The sequence below is a fragment of the Alligator sinensis genome, unplaced genomic scaffold (genome assembly GCF_000455745.1).
Source record: "Alligator sinensis unplaced genomic scaffold, ASM45574v1 scaffold907_1, whole genome shotgun sequence".
Classification (NCBI taxonomy): Eukaryota; Metazoa; Chordata; order Crocodylia; family Alligatoridae; genus Alligator; species Alligator sinensis.
The window spans coordinates 771,630-787,076 of record NW_005841925.1 but is presented as its reverse complement, the minus strand read 5'-3'; the positions used below and the strand labels follow the sequence as shown (position 1 = coordinate 787,076).

At 45.3% G+C, this 15,447-nt stretch overlaps 1 protein-coding gene across 2 annotated transcripts in view; it reads right to left on the bottom strand.

Moving 5' to 3' along the window:
• Window positions 1–1,024: 1,024 nt before the first annotated feature.
• LOC102385581 (SITS-binding protein-like) overlaps window positions 1,025–15,447 on the bottom strand; it is an 81,612-nt gene continuing 67,189 nt past the window's right edge. Inside the window, exons 10-11 of one of the 2 annotated variants that reach the window (XR_003092976.1) lie at window positions 7,899–8,420; window positions 1,025–1,161 (exon numbers count right to left, since the gene is read on the bottom strand). Coding sequence is in view for 1 of the 2 variants with exons in the window: in XM_006019212.3 (XP_006019274.1) it covers window positions 8,205–8,420 (216 nt within the window). In the remaining variant the exon portion in view is untranslated. Of the gene's footprint in view, window positions 1,162–6,362; window positions 8,421–15,447 lie in introns of those variants that run through there. The other variant, XM_006019212.3, reaches the window with a different exon arrangement.

Below are 15,447 nucleotides of genomic sequence, written 5' to 3'. Positions count from 1 at the left end.
GGCCCGGCCCAGCCCCAAAATGGAGCTGGGGAGGAGCTGCCCAGCATGGCCCAGCCTGGCTCTGAAACAGTGGCAGTGAATGTGGGGGGGTGAGCCCGGCGCCAGCCCCACAGTGGTGGTGGGGTGGGTGGAGGGGGCATGCCGGGCCTGGCCTGGCCCCAAAATAAAGTGTATCGGGGGCTGGGTGCACTGGGCCCAGCCTGGCCCGGAAATGGCAGTGGGGAGTTTGAGGGGGTTTGGGTCCAGCCCTGAAACAGTGGCAGGGAGGTGGTGGGGCCAGGCCCGGCCCCAGAGCTGAGTGGGGGAAAGAGGGAGAGCCCCCCCACACTCGGGGGTAAAGGGGAGCAGGCCTAGCCCCGAAACTGGGTGGGGGAAGCCAGACGCAGGCCTCTGTCTCTGCCCGCACCCCCCACCCATCATTCTTGACAGGCAATTGGCTAGTAATCTATACCGGCAGATAGAGCAAATACTTATCGTATAGCAAAAAGCCATTTTATCAACTTTAACACTCAGGCAACTTATAACACAACCTGTTCAGCCTTCACAAGAGAAGGCTTAGAGGGGATCTGGTGGCCATCTATAAACTTACCAGGGGGGATCAGCAGGGAATGGGAGAGACCCTGTTCCCCCGAGCACCTCCTGGAGTAATAAGGCACTGCAAGCTCTTCACTTTTCAGAGCCTCAGCATTGAATGTACACACTGATCTGGGTAAATTTCTCTACCAAGAGAACAGACCTGGGAGAATTCTCCCAGATTACTTGAATCTGTGTACACAACCACTGTCCAGCTTCCTTGCCCTTGGAAGAATCATTTCCAGCCCTTTGCTCTTGAATACTGAGATCAGCAGACTCAGCAAAGCAAAAGGCAAGTTACTCAGATGGTCCCTTGGGGATATCAAGTGAAACAGCTAAAATGATGTTGAAAGCTCCAGATGTGCAAGGTGGAATTATACATTAAAGCAGGAACCACTGCTTCTTGGAGAGGCTAAAAATCCAGCTGAAATAGTCTACAGTACTGGGCACATGAGGGGAAGAGGTGGTGCACTGCCAGGTCCTGGCCTTCTTTGATGAAAAAATGCATTCACAAGCTGCCAGTCTTGGAGGATAATCACTCTACCATTTGCTGTGGCCCCATTCTCAAAACTCAGACTGCTGCTAAACCTGCAAGGGAGGAGGAGGGGTAGAAAAGACATGAAACTAGCAATTTTTCTCAAGACCAAGACTGTCCAACACACCATTTCTACTGTCAACCTTTTTTGCTTCCAAGATACTTTAATGAGTTTGGCTTTTAGGAAAATCTGGAGGGTTGCATTTTCTTGGCCTGGGATTTGATGGTGCTTAATCACATATTGTATTTCCAAAGCAATACACACACTTACATCTCCTCTGTGGCTGACTGAACCTAGAAGTATCTGAGTCTCATTCAAATCCAGATCCAGTTTGTCAAAACCAATTTCAGTTCCAATGGTTTAATGTAACCTGATCCTCAGCTGACTGTTTCCTGGACAATCATTTTTTAGCCAATAAGAAAAGTTTAAATGATGCTAACAAGAGACAAAGACAGGTATTGGAGCCTCTGGTCAGGTAAGCCCGGCCGGTCAGGCCAAGCTCTTGAGCTTCCACACCTGACCTTGATCCCAGGCTAATGCAACTGCCCCCCGCCGTAACAGGATTGGCTGCTGAGAGCACCATTCAGCCCTTTTAAGTATACCTGTAGCCTCAGGCTGCAGGCAGGCCTTAACAACAACTCCTGACTTGGCTTTCCCTGACTCTGCTCATGGGTCTTCCCTAGAATTTGGCACCCAGCTCTCTGATTCTCTTGGCTTCTGATCTTGGCTTGCCTCCCAAACTACATTTCTAGGATCTCCCTCTTGGCTCTCTAGGGACTTGGTCCCACATTCTTCACCCTACTGATCCAGACCCTGACCTGACGCCACTGTAACCTGTACTCCCTACCCAGCTGAACCCTTACAACAGGCAGATCTGATGATCAATGTTCTTACCTAAATGGAAATTTCACTGAATCTGGGCCTGCCTTACCAAGCTCTGAAACTTGGCATTATTCATAAAGACCCTACCAAGCTCTTTTAGTGAAATGACAGCTGCTCATACTGCAACAGAAAGTGGCCACATTATAATACACATAATCTTGTAGTATTATCATGATTGCTCTTTAAGAGAACAGCTCATACATTCTGCACTGATTTATGTCCAGAAAATGTTGTTATCCCAATCTGCAAATGGGTGGTTAATTGCCAGGCTGGTCCACTATTGAAGATAGTGCACTATCGTGTCTGCCTAACTTTCAGATTCTTTCCAACCCTAACATTTCCTACATGATGCAACAGAACAAAGTCAGTCTTTTCTTACATTAAGCCATAACACTATTCAGGGACCACTAACGATCTCCTGTGAAATGTTCCTTTGCAAGAAGCAAAGGAACATTGAATAGCAAATGAATTTGTTCAATGTTTGCAGAATTCTGCATTGCTTGGGACAAAGCTCTGAGGAAGAATAGGACTCCACCCTAATGTGACCAAGCTGCAGTCTCCAAAGCACTTACAGGTGACCTCTGAAAATGGAAAAGTCACTGAGTTGACTTTGTTCCCTGTTTAGAGTTGCTAACTCGGATTAAAAACATCTAAAATGCTCAATGCTCTTCTTGTGATACTGGGGCATGTAAGCACTTCCTGTAGCTTTTACGTTGCACTTGGGTTATCATCGCTGGGAGGTGAAGTTTGAGAAACTGAGAGTGGAAGAAGGAATCTCTGTATTGAAATGGGGTTGATACTGTGGAAACAGCTGAGATCTTTCCTTCCATTTCTGCTCTTAGAAAGCTACACGAGTGGCCAAGGTCATAGGAAGTAGGTTCATACAGAAGATAGAGAAGTTATTGCAGCACTAGCCAAGGAGGAGAGGGAGCTATGAGTGAATGCAGTTTATCTGAACCAGAGCAGTTAAAGGGAGCTGTCTTTCTCCTATAAGCAGAAGCAAACTACCACTCCCCCTTGCTTACCCACTGCATGCAGCTTTCCTGAGAATAGCAAAATACTGGCCTTTCCACCCCTCCACAGGATTTGAAAAAACCCAACTGATTTAAGGATTTTCTCCATGATGGGCTTTGGACAACAGTGGGGAGGGTGCTGCGAGTGTAGAGTTTACTGGTGCCAGATGCATGTGATGCAAAATGGCTTTCCTGGCTTTTGAAATGTTTTCCTCCTGGTGATGGAAATCTGGAGTTCTGTGGTTCCATTTAATTTCTGAAGGTCCTACAGCATTTTAGAAAGAAATGGGGAGGCAGTGAGATCAGATAATATCACAACAAACCCAGCTATCTGTAGCCAACATTTTGCCTCGAATGACTGCTGATGCATTCCCCCCACCACTTTAAGTCATCCTCCTCTGCCCTACCATACAGCTCTCTGCCAGAGTATTACATGTGGTATCAGAAAGTAAAATTTATGGGCCTGATCTACAGCTGGTGAAATCAGCACAGTTCCTTTGACTGCACTAATTGGCACCAGCTGGGAGTCTGGTTTGGTTTCTGCAGGTGAAAGAGAAGCAACAAAAACCAGATGAATTCCAGCCACAGTTTCCATTTTCATAAAATGCCACTCACATAAATTGAAAAAAACAACAACAAAGAAAACCACACCAAGGAAAATCTCTGTCTCAGCAGTGGATCTGCTCCTAAGTAGGTGGTTTTTTTAAAGAAAGTTTTCCATGCAGTGTCAGCCACACTTCCCCAGCATTCACTCTACTAGACCCCTATGCAGCCATAATACAAACTGATAAGTTCATAATTAAATACTTTTAAAGTCTCATGCTGCATGCAGAAAGCCTGTTTTGCCTACTGAGTCACTTCTTCCCATCCTGAGGAAAGAATGAAACCTGAAAAGTTTAATTTGTGATGAAGAAAGGAAATAAACAAACGGCAAAGAGTGCTGGGTTAAGAGCCATGGGATCTTTCGCCGTGTCTGGACAGCACGCTTACTGGGCGAGGCAGTGATACTTCCCCAAACACACCATGGCACAGTCACTCAGCACTGGCATTAGTCCACCCGCAAAGTGCTTCATGGATGCAGCTCTGCTGTTTCTTGATTAGGAACAGTTCATGTGAAACATGTGGCAACTTTGAGGAACCATTGCCTGGCCCAGTACGTGTGCTGTGTAGCTGCACTTTCCTTCTCCAATGCATACAGAGCAGCAATGCAAGCGTCCCTTATGCTGACACTCCAGGGAGTCCCAGACTGCTGCTCAGGCTGAGTGGGCAGTTCTGTGGTTACTGAAGGCCTGGCCTGCTGATGTAATGCCGTGCTACTGGGTGGATTGTTCACAGTGGACACTGACTCTGGGACTTTTGGATTGTCTCATAGTGGCTTGAAGTTGCAGTAATGTATGTTTAGATTGGATATCAGATAAAAAACTTCTTCATCAGTAGAACAGTGAGGCAGTGGAATAGACTGCCTAGGGAAGTTGAGGACTCTCCATCACTGGAGGTGTTCAAGAGGTTGGATAACCACCGGTCAGGGAAGATCTAGGCATAGCTATGCCTCTGTTCTACTATGCCTTTTTCTCAAGCTTCTTGGTTTTGCTGGTTGCTGCATGGGGCTGAGAGGGAATTTTCCCCCCTTCTGCTGCTACATGTGTCAGGATTTTTTTTTAAACCCTTCATCAGAGGTGTTGGATGTTGGCTGCAGCCAAGGCTGGGGATTTTGATTGGGGTGTGTCAGTGCTCCTGCTGAGACTTAAACCCAGAGGTTCCTGGCTAGAGGGTCTTGCCCCTCCACTCAAGGTCAGACCAACTTCCAGATATGGAGTTGGGAAGGAATTTTACCCCGTGGTCAGATTGGTATCGACTATGAGGATTTTGCCTTCCTCTGTAGTGGGAGAGCAGGGGAAGGGGGAGTCATGGCTCTCTTCCTGGGTCTCTTGAGCATATTTTAACAACTGTTACAGCAGGATGGTGGAGGCTGTGGTCCCCCTGCTTTACTTGTAGCAGATTAGGGTGTTATGTCTTGTGTTGGGTTAGGGTTGTCTAGTGTTGCTCAGAGGTTAGACAATGTATTTGTACAGGGTGGTTTGGACAGGGATGATCTTTCCTCAGGCAGGGGGGTTGGACTAGATCAGGGGTTGTCAACCGAGGGTATGCATACCCCTGGGGGTACTTGGGAAGGCCCTAGGCCTAGGTGGTATGCGCAGGCAGGTGAGGACAGAGTGCTGCCGCCCACCAGCCCGCACTGATGCCTCCCAGGAGCAAGGAGGGCAGGCAAGGGCAGGAGCTCCCCTCTGTGAGCTGCACAGGTGCTGCCCGGCCTGCTGGACGCGGGGGTGAGGTGGGGAAGCTTGCACCATCACCACCACCCACCACCCTGTGCTGCTGCTGCTCTGCTTCCATACGCTTGTTAACCACCTTGAAAACCCCTTGACTGGATGACTATGGAAGCTCCTTTCAGCCCTACCTCTCTATGATGCAAACACAGACTACCTGTGTTAAAAGATGCAGCTCTTACAGCTAAAGCTGCAGTGGGCTCATACACCAGTAGGGGAAACAAAGAGTCCCAGTGAGCACGTTACATGGGTAAGGGTTCCCAATAAAGCCAGTAACATTGGGTGTCTGTAGTAGCAATACTTATTTCCTATAAACTGTACCTTGAAGCGCTTTTCTACGGTGGTAAAAACAATGCAACTGTAGCACTAAAAACAAAGAATAGCTGTGTGAGGGAGAAAATATGTAACAGGGGAAGAGAAGAAAGGTAGCTTTGCAGCTCGAGACAGATGACAGGGAGAGCTGATCAGGCAGACAGATCCATGGAGGCTCTTCAAGATGGCACAGAACGTAAAGGAGAGTATTGCGCAGAACCTATGAAGGGGCCAGAAACAGTGATAGTTTTCAGGAAAACCTGGAACACAGGACTCTTCTCAGGCCTCCAAAACTAGAAGCAGTCTACTCAACACCACTTCTGATTTGGGTTAGCATTGGTTCCTTGGGGCAGCACTTGGGCTGGGAAAGCAGGAGCTAATTAGCTCACCTAAGAGGAACAGTTAATTACACCTTGGGTTCAGTACTGCTGCTGAATAGGCATGGTCATGGGCTGCCTCATAACCCAGAAGCAGCTTAGCCATGGAGCAATTAGCCCTTCCTATCAGTAGAGCTAATTATTTGAGCTGTGTTCATGCAGCTCAATGACTGAGTGCTCCTGACAGCTCCCTCCATAACTGGACGAGGACTAGCTGTGATCACATAGCACTTGGAAGCATCTTATCTCCTCTCAGAAGACGCAGCTAGACCCAGTGCACACCGCTACAAGCATATTTAAGGGGAAGTCGGATCCCCCAGAACCAGCTTTTCCTTGTGGGGCACCAGTTCAGACCCTTTGAATTTGGGATTAGTTGGTTGCTTTAGTCAAGGAGACCTGTGTTTGTTAAACTCAGAAATTAGGGTGCAGGGAGAGAAACACTGAGAAGGCCAAGGGGGCTAGTGGGAGCTGCAGCAAGATCAAGTTCAGTATAGGAAGCATGAAATGAACACCTGAGCTGAACCTGTAGTATCAGTTCTGTTCATTTCATGTCAGGCACCAAGGCCAGTGAATAGCTGGAGGAGACTTTTATTAGATACTAGGTCAAGGCAGTAGCCATTCAACACTGCGAGAGCTGCACTGACTGGTATCACTCCTAGTCATTTTCTCAGCCTCATCTCTCCTACAACTGGTGTTCATGCTATGCTGTACCAGGGAAACCCTTTGTGCCCTGTGTGTGGCATACCTGGCTATTTGTCCCTTTCTCAGCATGTCTGGTCTCTTCTAATGCTGCATGTGTGATCCTTTCATGTTCCAAGACAGCCTCAGTACTCTTGATAAAAGTCAGGAAAACACCAAGTGTTGTCTGCCATAAGGGTTGCACAAGCAGAGGAAGACAATGGGCTGTGGTATGAATCAACCTATCTTCTCTGACTCCGGTAGGGCAGTGCCAATTTATGCTGAGTGGGGATCCAGCCCATTTATCACAGGTGAAAAGACATTTGCCCTAAGTGAAGCTGGGGATTAAGAATGGAAGACATAAAAAACCAAGATGTGCTCCTTACACTTCTAGCATTAAAGATCTGACCGTTTCTCTTTCCTATAGAGATGTGCCCCATGGTAAGGCCATCTGAAGTCCCTGACAAGCTATTTCTGCCTTCTGACTATGCTAACACTACTTGTAAATGCATGTTCTGTCTCTGCAGTATTTATCAGCTACTGAGAACTTATCCTTAGCACAGCTACAAACAGCTCTGAAAATTATCTTGGCTTTAGAGCCGTCTGAATGTCCTTTGGGCTGCCACCCTAAAAAATCCTTGGCTCTGCTGGTTCTAAATGCTGCAGGGTGCTCACTACTTCTAAAAGTCAGATAACTCATTTTTGGAAATGAGCAAGGTCCTTTTATCAGTTTTGGGCTGTTCCCAAAAGCACAGGCAGGTTCTTTGAGGTGGGAATGTGGCAGTAAAAGGCAGCAGACAAGTTAGTTTCTAAAATAATTATCCATCTGAAATGAAGAAGGCTCCTTACATTTGCAACCTACACTCATGCTACAGATCAGGTTTCTCCTGCTCTCATCTTGTTGAATGCTTTGTCTAATGAAACTCTGACATTCCCTTGTCAAAAACTGAGACGCCAACATAAGGTCCAAAGATGGATGCTGCCATTTTCCCCAACTGAAACACTGTGATATACAAAGGTAGGTGAAGATGCAATCCTATTTTTTCTTCAGGAAGCTAGAAGCAGGCAGCCCAGACTATTTCTTTCCAAAGAAGCCAGTCATGCTCTCTGTCATACCTAGCTCTGTGCTTCGCTGATTTTTTTCCCCCAAGTAAGAGGATTTTTCCAATAGACATCACCGTGGTCTGCTATTCCCATTACCTTATGGCTCTGAGGCTCTCTCTTTCACTGCTATTTAATCAAAGACTTTCCTCATAGTTAGCACACAGGATCAGGTCAGCTGAAGCTGAAGGATCTCACTGGATGTGCTGTATATGCATAAGCATCTATATTTTGCACCAAAGATCTTGTCATATTTTGCTATCTCAGAATGGTAGCAAATGACAACAAAAGATTTAAACACAACTGAAAAAACCCAAAAGCAAATCAAAACCAAACAAGAGTTCTTGGAAAAGTGCAAATGGATGAAACAGTCTGTTGAGAAAGAAAGAGCAAGTCTTGTCAGCATCATTCTCCTGTGGAGGATGGAAACCTTGGACAGTCTGGCATTGAAGAAACCTTTACAAAAACAGGCACTTCCGCAATTTTAACAGAATAGTTCCTGATGACAGTTCCTCCATCAAACACCTGTGCAGTGTTGGTGTCCATCCACAGGTGGTCTTCCCCAGGCAGGTAGATGTCCCTCTGGACTTGCCCTTGTTCAGTTATGGGGGCAATCAGTACCTGCATTGGGAAAAAAAGAAGTGGTTCAGTACACAAAAGACAGGCAAAATTTGGCCCAGCACATCTAAGCACACAGAAGGACAAATTCAGATAGGCAGCACCTCTGGAAATGGGCACAATCTTACGCCACCTCTGACTGAGTTTCACCTGCTTGCACAAGACCAGAAGTTGGCCCACTGGGTGTCTCATGTAGAGCTAGAAGAGTAAGAGATTGGTTAGAACTGGGAACCACTGCAAAGATGTATCCCTGTTAATTTAGGTGTATCGTGAATCTAAGCGCATTACATGATGGCTTTTGTTTCATCTCAATTATGGATATATATACTACAGCTGCTTCTCCAGGCCCACCCTATAGTAGAGTCCAGTCATGCTGAGAGACTGTCCTTGTGATGAGAACAATCTACAAAAGAGGTGGCTGGTTGTATAAGTAGATAATAGACCTAGTCTACAATGTCCTGTAAGAATGTGTCCTTTCTACTGCCTTCCACTGTAGAAACGATGAAGGCAGGCAGCCATCAGGTTGTTAGGATCCATGGGCCTCCTACTTCTCTCTGCAGACACCGAGGCTGCCATCACCATGGGCTCACCAGCTACCTGCCTGCCCAAGATGCCTGCCCTAACCAGTGTGTGGTCTGCCAGGCTCCCCAGCAACCCCATTGGATAAGGAGATCTGGTTAGCTTGTTTCCTGGGCAGTGCAGTGCCCTGAAATTCTCCATTTTGCTGGAAATTTAGAATTAAAAAAAAGAGAGAAAATGTGAATTTTCTCCAAATTAGAAACTTCTTTTTCCACATGAAAGTTAGATCGTTAACCAACTAAGAATCAGGAGAGGGTGCTTGCGAATATTCAGCACTGTTCATTGGTTTTCCAGGACAAGGTAATGGACAGTAGTATGCAGTTTCTTTTACAGAGATCTTAATAGACAATGCTCAGAAGAGCTAACCATCTGAATAAGCAAGGCAGTCAAAGATGGGGGGTCAGTATTTTATCATCCTGATAAATATCATCCTGATAATTACAGGGAACTAAGACACAGATAGCTCAAGTGACTTGCTTAGGGTCACACTGGAAGTCAGTGGCAGACATGGGAATTCCTTCTCCTCCACTTAGGGTCCTGGGTTAAGTGCAGCTTACTGAGGCTCCAGGATCTGTCTTGAAGTTTCTTCAGTGAATTAACTTTCATTTATCAACCTCACCTGGTATATTTCTTGCACAGAATTAAAAAAAAAAGAACTACAAGTATATTTGAGTGAGAGAACCCCTCCCTCAACTTCTACAGGCTTTGGATCAAGGTCTGGAAGCCCTATAATGCTGCAGGACAGCCTGCTCTCTTCCTAGAAAATAAACATTTTTCATTGCATAATGTGACCAAGATCATATCCTCTTCCAAAGCGTTCCCTTTCTACAATTGTCAAAGGATTTCAATCCATAGCAGGCAGGACTTATGCCTCTACTTGCTACAGCACTGAGGTGCCAATAAAAAATGAGGTGTCCTATTTTTTCCATTATGGAATTTACTCCGCTGCATCCTCTACCCAGGATTACTTAACATGCCTTTCCCCCAGCTCTTCTTTTCAATAACTGGGAAAAGAGCTGGACTTAAAAGTGTTACCATTAGTCCAGGACCTCAGGCTGCACAGACTACCTAGATCATTTGGTTGGCAGTTACTATTTAGCAGTACATTATTCCTTGGACTCCAGGCAAGTCTCCCTCCCCTGTACATTTTCTTTGTAATGACTCTGGAAATACTAAAACTGAGATTTTCAAAATCAGGGCATAAAGGCACCTGAATCCCATTGTAATTCAGTGGACCTTAAAAACCTTAATTTCCTCATCTCCTTTGAACATCATAGCCTTCTCATGTGCTTCGGATAAAAGAAGCTAAAAGGTTACCTCATGATTGAATGATCTGGCATAAAAGTTGTGTCCTCTAAAAATAGCCCAGCCAGCTCCTCAATTATGGCCCCTTCCTAGTAATCCTCAGTTTCCAAAGAGCTGTAACAGCTCATTGTTTTGATTTATGGGAAAAGAACAGTTTTCAAAAAGGATAAAAAGCTCTAGTCAATGGAGGCGACCCAATGTCTTTTTTTCCCCTGCTGAAAGATAAATAGCAAATTCCAGGACTCTGAAACTACATATACTGATAGATTCAACTGCAGAAGCTGAAATAAGTTTCCAGGAACCTCAATGAAACATTTTGCAAGGAAAACATTGCCTTTACCAGACAAGAACCAGGTGGTCTTGCCCAAATTGAAATCCATTCAGAGATGGTGGTTTTGAATCAAAGGTGGCTGTTATTGGATTTAGATGCCTCTTTGTGAAGACTAAAAATCAGAGAAGAATAAAAGGAAAGAAAAATGCTAATGAGAAAAATTAATGTGCCAACAAAAATTAATATTCTCTCAAGGGCCACCCAGAGGTGAAGATGGGTCACTTTGCTGGTGACATTTTTAGGTTCGTGAAATCTCTCTGCAAAAGTAATTCAAATCAAAAAAGTGAGCTGGGGCTGAACTTCAACAGCCACAGGCTCATAAGAGGATTATTCTTTCTCCAGTCACTTGGTATTGGAAGGAACATGCCATAAAGAATGGAACAAGTGATGTTAATATTCATTTTGAGCTAAAGAACAGCTTTGACAGTGTCTGTGTTCATTAGACTTTTCTCTTCACTCCAAATGCTGTTTATCACACTGAATGCTCATTTCATTGGACTACTTGTACCTGATAAACCCAGAGGAAAATTTAACTCAGTGTATTAATATGCCTTGAAAAACACATTTTGCAGCTTGTGAGCATGTTCTTCTTCTAAGGCACACAACAAGATGTTATAGCTTCGTTTTCCCTTGTTTCGGTGTCAATTTCGCCTGCCATGACTTTGATGGGAGTGATTAAAAGGGGACACCACATGAGAGGAATGCTCATTTACTTTTAATAATGAGCATCAACAATGCCTGCTCACAAGAAGTGCAACTCAGCTAGCTGCCAGCTATAGGTCCCTCAGGTGGATCTCCCTACACGTTCCCAATTCACCCATCAGTCCCGCCACGTTCCCAATTCACGTATCAGTCCTGCAATAAACACTCACCGGGTGGGGGTTTGCAAGCCCTCCCCGCTTATCAATTCACAGCAGTAACGTCCCTGTCACAGATCTGGATGGAGCTGCAATCATCCGGCTGAATCAGCAACTCATCTTCCAACGGGTCGGATGTCCAACACTTGCCACTTCAACAAGAAGTTCTTGGTGAATCTCTCTCTCATTGCCTGCGCCTCCGCACAGGCTGCTTGCCATCTCTGGCGTCTAAAGCCTTGGCTCCTCTTCCCCTTCCAGGGAAAAGCTGATTGCACCAACAGTCCTTTATACAATGTTTCCACACAGCTGTTGTCAATCTCTGGTTGTCTGCCAAAAGCCAGGAAGACTTAATTGGCAATTAAGCCTTTAGTTATCTCAATCAGTTTGAGCACCTCGTCACTGTCAGCAAGTAATGGGCACTTTGCCAAAGTCCATAGTGGGTATTTAGCATCCTGGATGGGCGAACAGTCAATATGTTGCCCAGTTCCATGGGTCCGACAGAAAGTTCTCAACAAATTGGGTGCTTTTCCCAAATGTTCTCGTAACAGGGGCAGTGTCTCCCTGTTACACAGCTAAATGGTTTTGATTGATAAAATGAAGAAAATGGGCTATTTTAGATCTCCAGCAAGAATCACAGAAAAATTAGACTGGAAGAGCTCTTAGGAGGTCATCTAGTTTAATTCCCTACTCAACACCAGTGGCTGTTGATCATTCCCATCTGAACCATCCCATACAAGTGTTTTTCTCACCTGTTCTTAAAACTACACAGTCAACCCTGCCACACAACCAAAAAGTATGCTTCCCAAAAAACACCAAGAGCACCCTAACCTGCCACACACAAAGCGTTAGGAGGATGGGGGGAGTAAAGGCTGTCAGTGTCTTGCCATTGCAAGCATTATTAAAATTCATGCAGGAAGTCCGAGGAAAAGGATTATCCTCCCCCTCCCCCCCAACCATCCACCGCAGTCCATACAAAGCTGACCATGGCATAAAATTTCTTCCTTATCCCAAACATGGTGATCAGTCTGACCCTGAACAAAGGGGCAAGATCCTCTAACCAGGAAGCTCTAGGTTTGTCAGGAATGTCTTGCACTGAAAAGCTTGTCTAACTCTATCCCAACTACACAGTTGCTCCAACAAAAGATATTACCCTAAGAAATCCTTGTCTCTCACATAATTTCTGGACAATCATGACTACAAACATCACTCTTACACTATCATTGTCTACCAAAACTTTCAGAAGATGCTTGATACTATATTACACGATCTGAACAAGTGAAGCAGTCTGGCAATATCCTTATGGGAGTGTGGTAATATTTTTAAAGTGAATGTGTTACTTCAAATGTATTATCTATTACATAAACTACCAGAATTCCCCAAATGCTTAGCAGGTTTCTGTGTGGAGAGGATAAAGGGGGTTGATTTTAATTAAAAGCTACCAGTTAAAATGGGTGGCTTTAATCTTCCAATCCTTCAGCAGTGGCTTCTTATTAAGTCAGGCTATGTAATGGACAACTGATATAACTGATAACTCTTCTGTATGGAAGAAAACTGAACAGGCACTTATGTTTTCCTTCCCATTATCAACTGTTTCAGGCTCAACATGTCTTTCTAATTCTCTAATATCTACATTTTTTTTCAGCCCAGAAAGCTTGAAAAATATAACAAATTTACTGAAGATGCATTGTTTGTTACATTGTAAGGTCTCTATTTCAGGTAATCCCGTTTTGAAGTATAGGTCCCACAAACTGCTGTGGAGAAAGTGGATAGATATGGAAAACAGCTTCCACTGGGAAATCATATTAAATTTTTCTCTGAGATGTGATACATTTGACCTTCCAAAAAACAATAAAATGGCAATGTATGTAGTTGCATTAAGTATTGGAAAATTGGTTTAGACATGAAGCTTTAGATGCAGCAAATGCTCCAGATATATTTTTTTCTTCCTTGAAATCTGCTTCTCTCCCACATTCTATGCCATCATGCCATGAATATATAACATTACATAACAGACCTGATATGAACTACTTAAGAGTCAAGTGGAATGAAAACTTAGCTACTCACAGGATGGAATCCTAGCAGATATTCAAACATCTACAGCTGATCTTAGACTGCATCTTATACAGCAGAAGATAATTTTTGTCATCAACTTGTCTCCCTTTAAACTTAAAAATTAAATATAACTGGTGGCAGATGCATGTTTGAGATGCAGTACATCGCAGGCAACACTTGTTTGCATGTTTTCGTTGTCCCCTTTAGTGATTATGAATTAGGGCAGACATCATGTAGTTCAGGTTGATATGTGTAGTTGATATTATGAAGCAAGTATTTCTTAGGGCAGTAGCTTTTATTGGACCAACTATGTAGATGGAATAAAGTTAGATGGGCTTTCAAATGCAAGCTTCACATTATTCCTGCCCCCAAATATGGTGATCACTCAGTCTGACTCTAGGCAGAGGGGTAAGACCCTTTAGCTCTTGCACACCCCAGTCAAATCTCTAACCTTGGCTACAGTCAACACCCAATGCTTCTGTGAAGGCTTAAAAAATCCCTGACACATGTAGCAGCAGGGAGGAAGGGGGAAGGGGAGGAGGGAAGGAGAGAATTCTCTCCTGGCCCCGCATGGCAACCAGCAAAGCCCAAAAGCATGGGAAATACTAGGCCTGTATGAAGCACCAAGTATTTGATTTGGATTCGGCTGATTTGGAGGGGCAGTGATGTGATTTGGATCACTTTCCCAATTCGATTCAGCCAATTTGGATTCAGAGATTCAGCACCGATTCTCAGATTTGGCCATAGACTATAATGGGGAATCATTAAAATACCTATAACTTTGTCATTTTTTTGCAGATTCAGATGAAAACAGCAGGGATGGTAGCCCCTTCTGAGGGCATGACACTTGCCAAGTGTAAAGGAGATAGATGCAGGGGTTTCTGTGAAAGTACACTTCAAACTGTTGAAAGCAAAACTCATATCACTTGTGTGTGTTAAGGCAGAGCTGGGTGAATGCAGCAGGGACAGTAGCCGCTTGTGCAGGCATGAGGCCTGCTAGGTTTCAGGCAGAGGGGTGCAGGGGTTTCTGTGAAAGAGCACCTCAAGGATCTGAAAGCAAATTAAAAAAGCAAATAGGTGTGGAGCAAGGAGGGTGGCACTCACTCCGTCTGCAGATGGAGCTTGGGGAACCCTAGCAGTGGGAGGTTCACCTTCAGGAACACCAGCTGGTCTACCAGCTCAGGATCCAAGGAGGTGTGGTGAGGTGTCACAACATCCCCAGCAATGCTGAACACCCTCTTGCTTGGAATACTGGTCAGTGGACAGGACAGTTCCTGGGCAACTGTGGCCGGATCCTGCCACACCTGGTTGCGGGTTGCCCAATAGGCCAAGGGGCTGCAGTGCAGTGGCTCTACATCCTCAGTGATATAGGTAGCCACCAAGGCCTCCACATAACCTGCCTGATGGTGGGGTCTGGTGCCACTGGACCCCAACACTGAAGCCATGCCCTTGACCCACATTGGCAGCGGCTGTGGTAGATTGTCTTGTGGTTGGAGTGCTGGCACGGGAAAGTGGATCCCCCTTTTCCACATCTCCCCACCTCTGCCCTTCTGTCTCCCTGACTCTGTTCACCAGCACCTTCATCCAGTGATCGAGGGTTTTGCTGCTGCAGATGCTCCCCTTCACCCTCAGGTCACACATGTCCACTAGCACATGGACCATACTGGACCGCAACGGATCCAGCCATTTTTTGATGCCCTCATTCAGCTGCTTCACCAGTGCCTGCATCTCTGATGAAAGCGGCTTGCCCGAGCCAGGAACATCAATCCCCTGGAACTTCTCCATTTCATTCTCAAGCTCCTTTACTATGGGGATCAGCCAGCTAAGGAGGGTATCACCAGCACTGAGGCTCCCGGTGACCTTGAGGAATGGCTTGAAGACCACCAAGATCTGGGAGATGGTATCC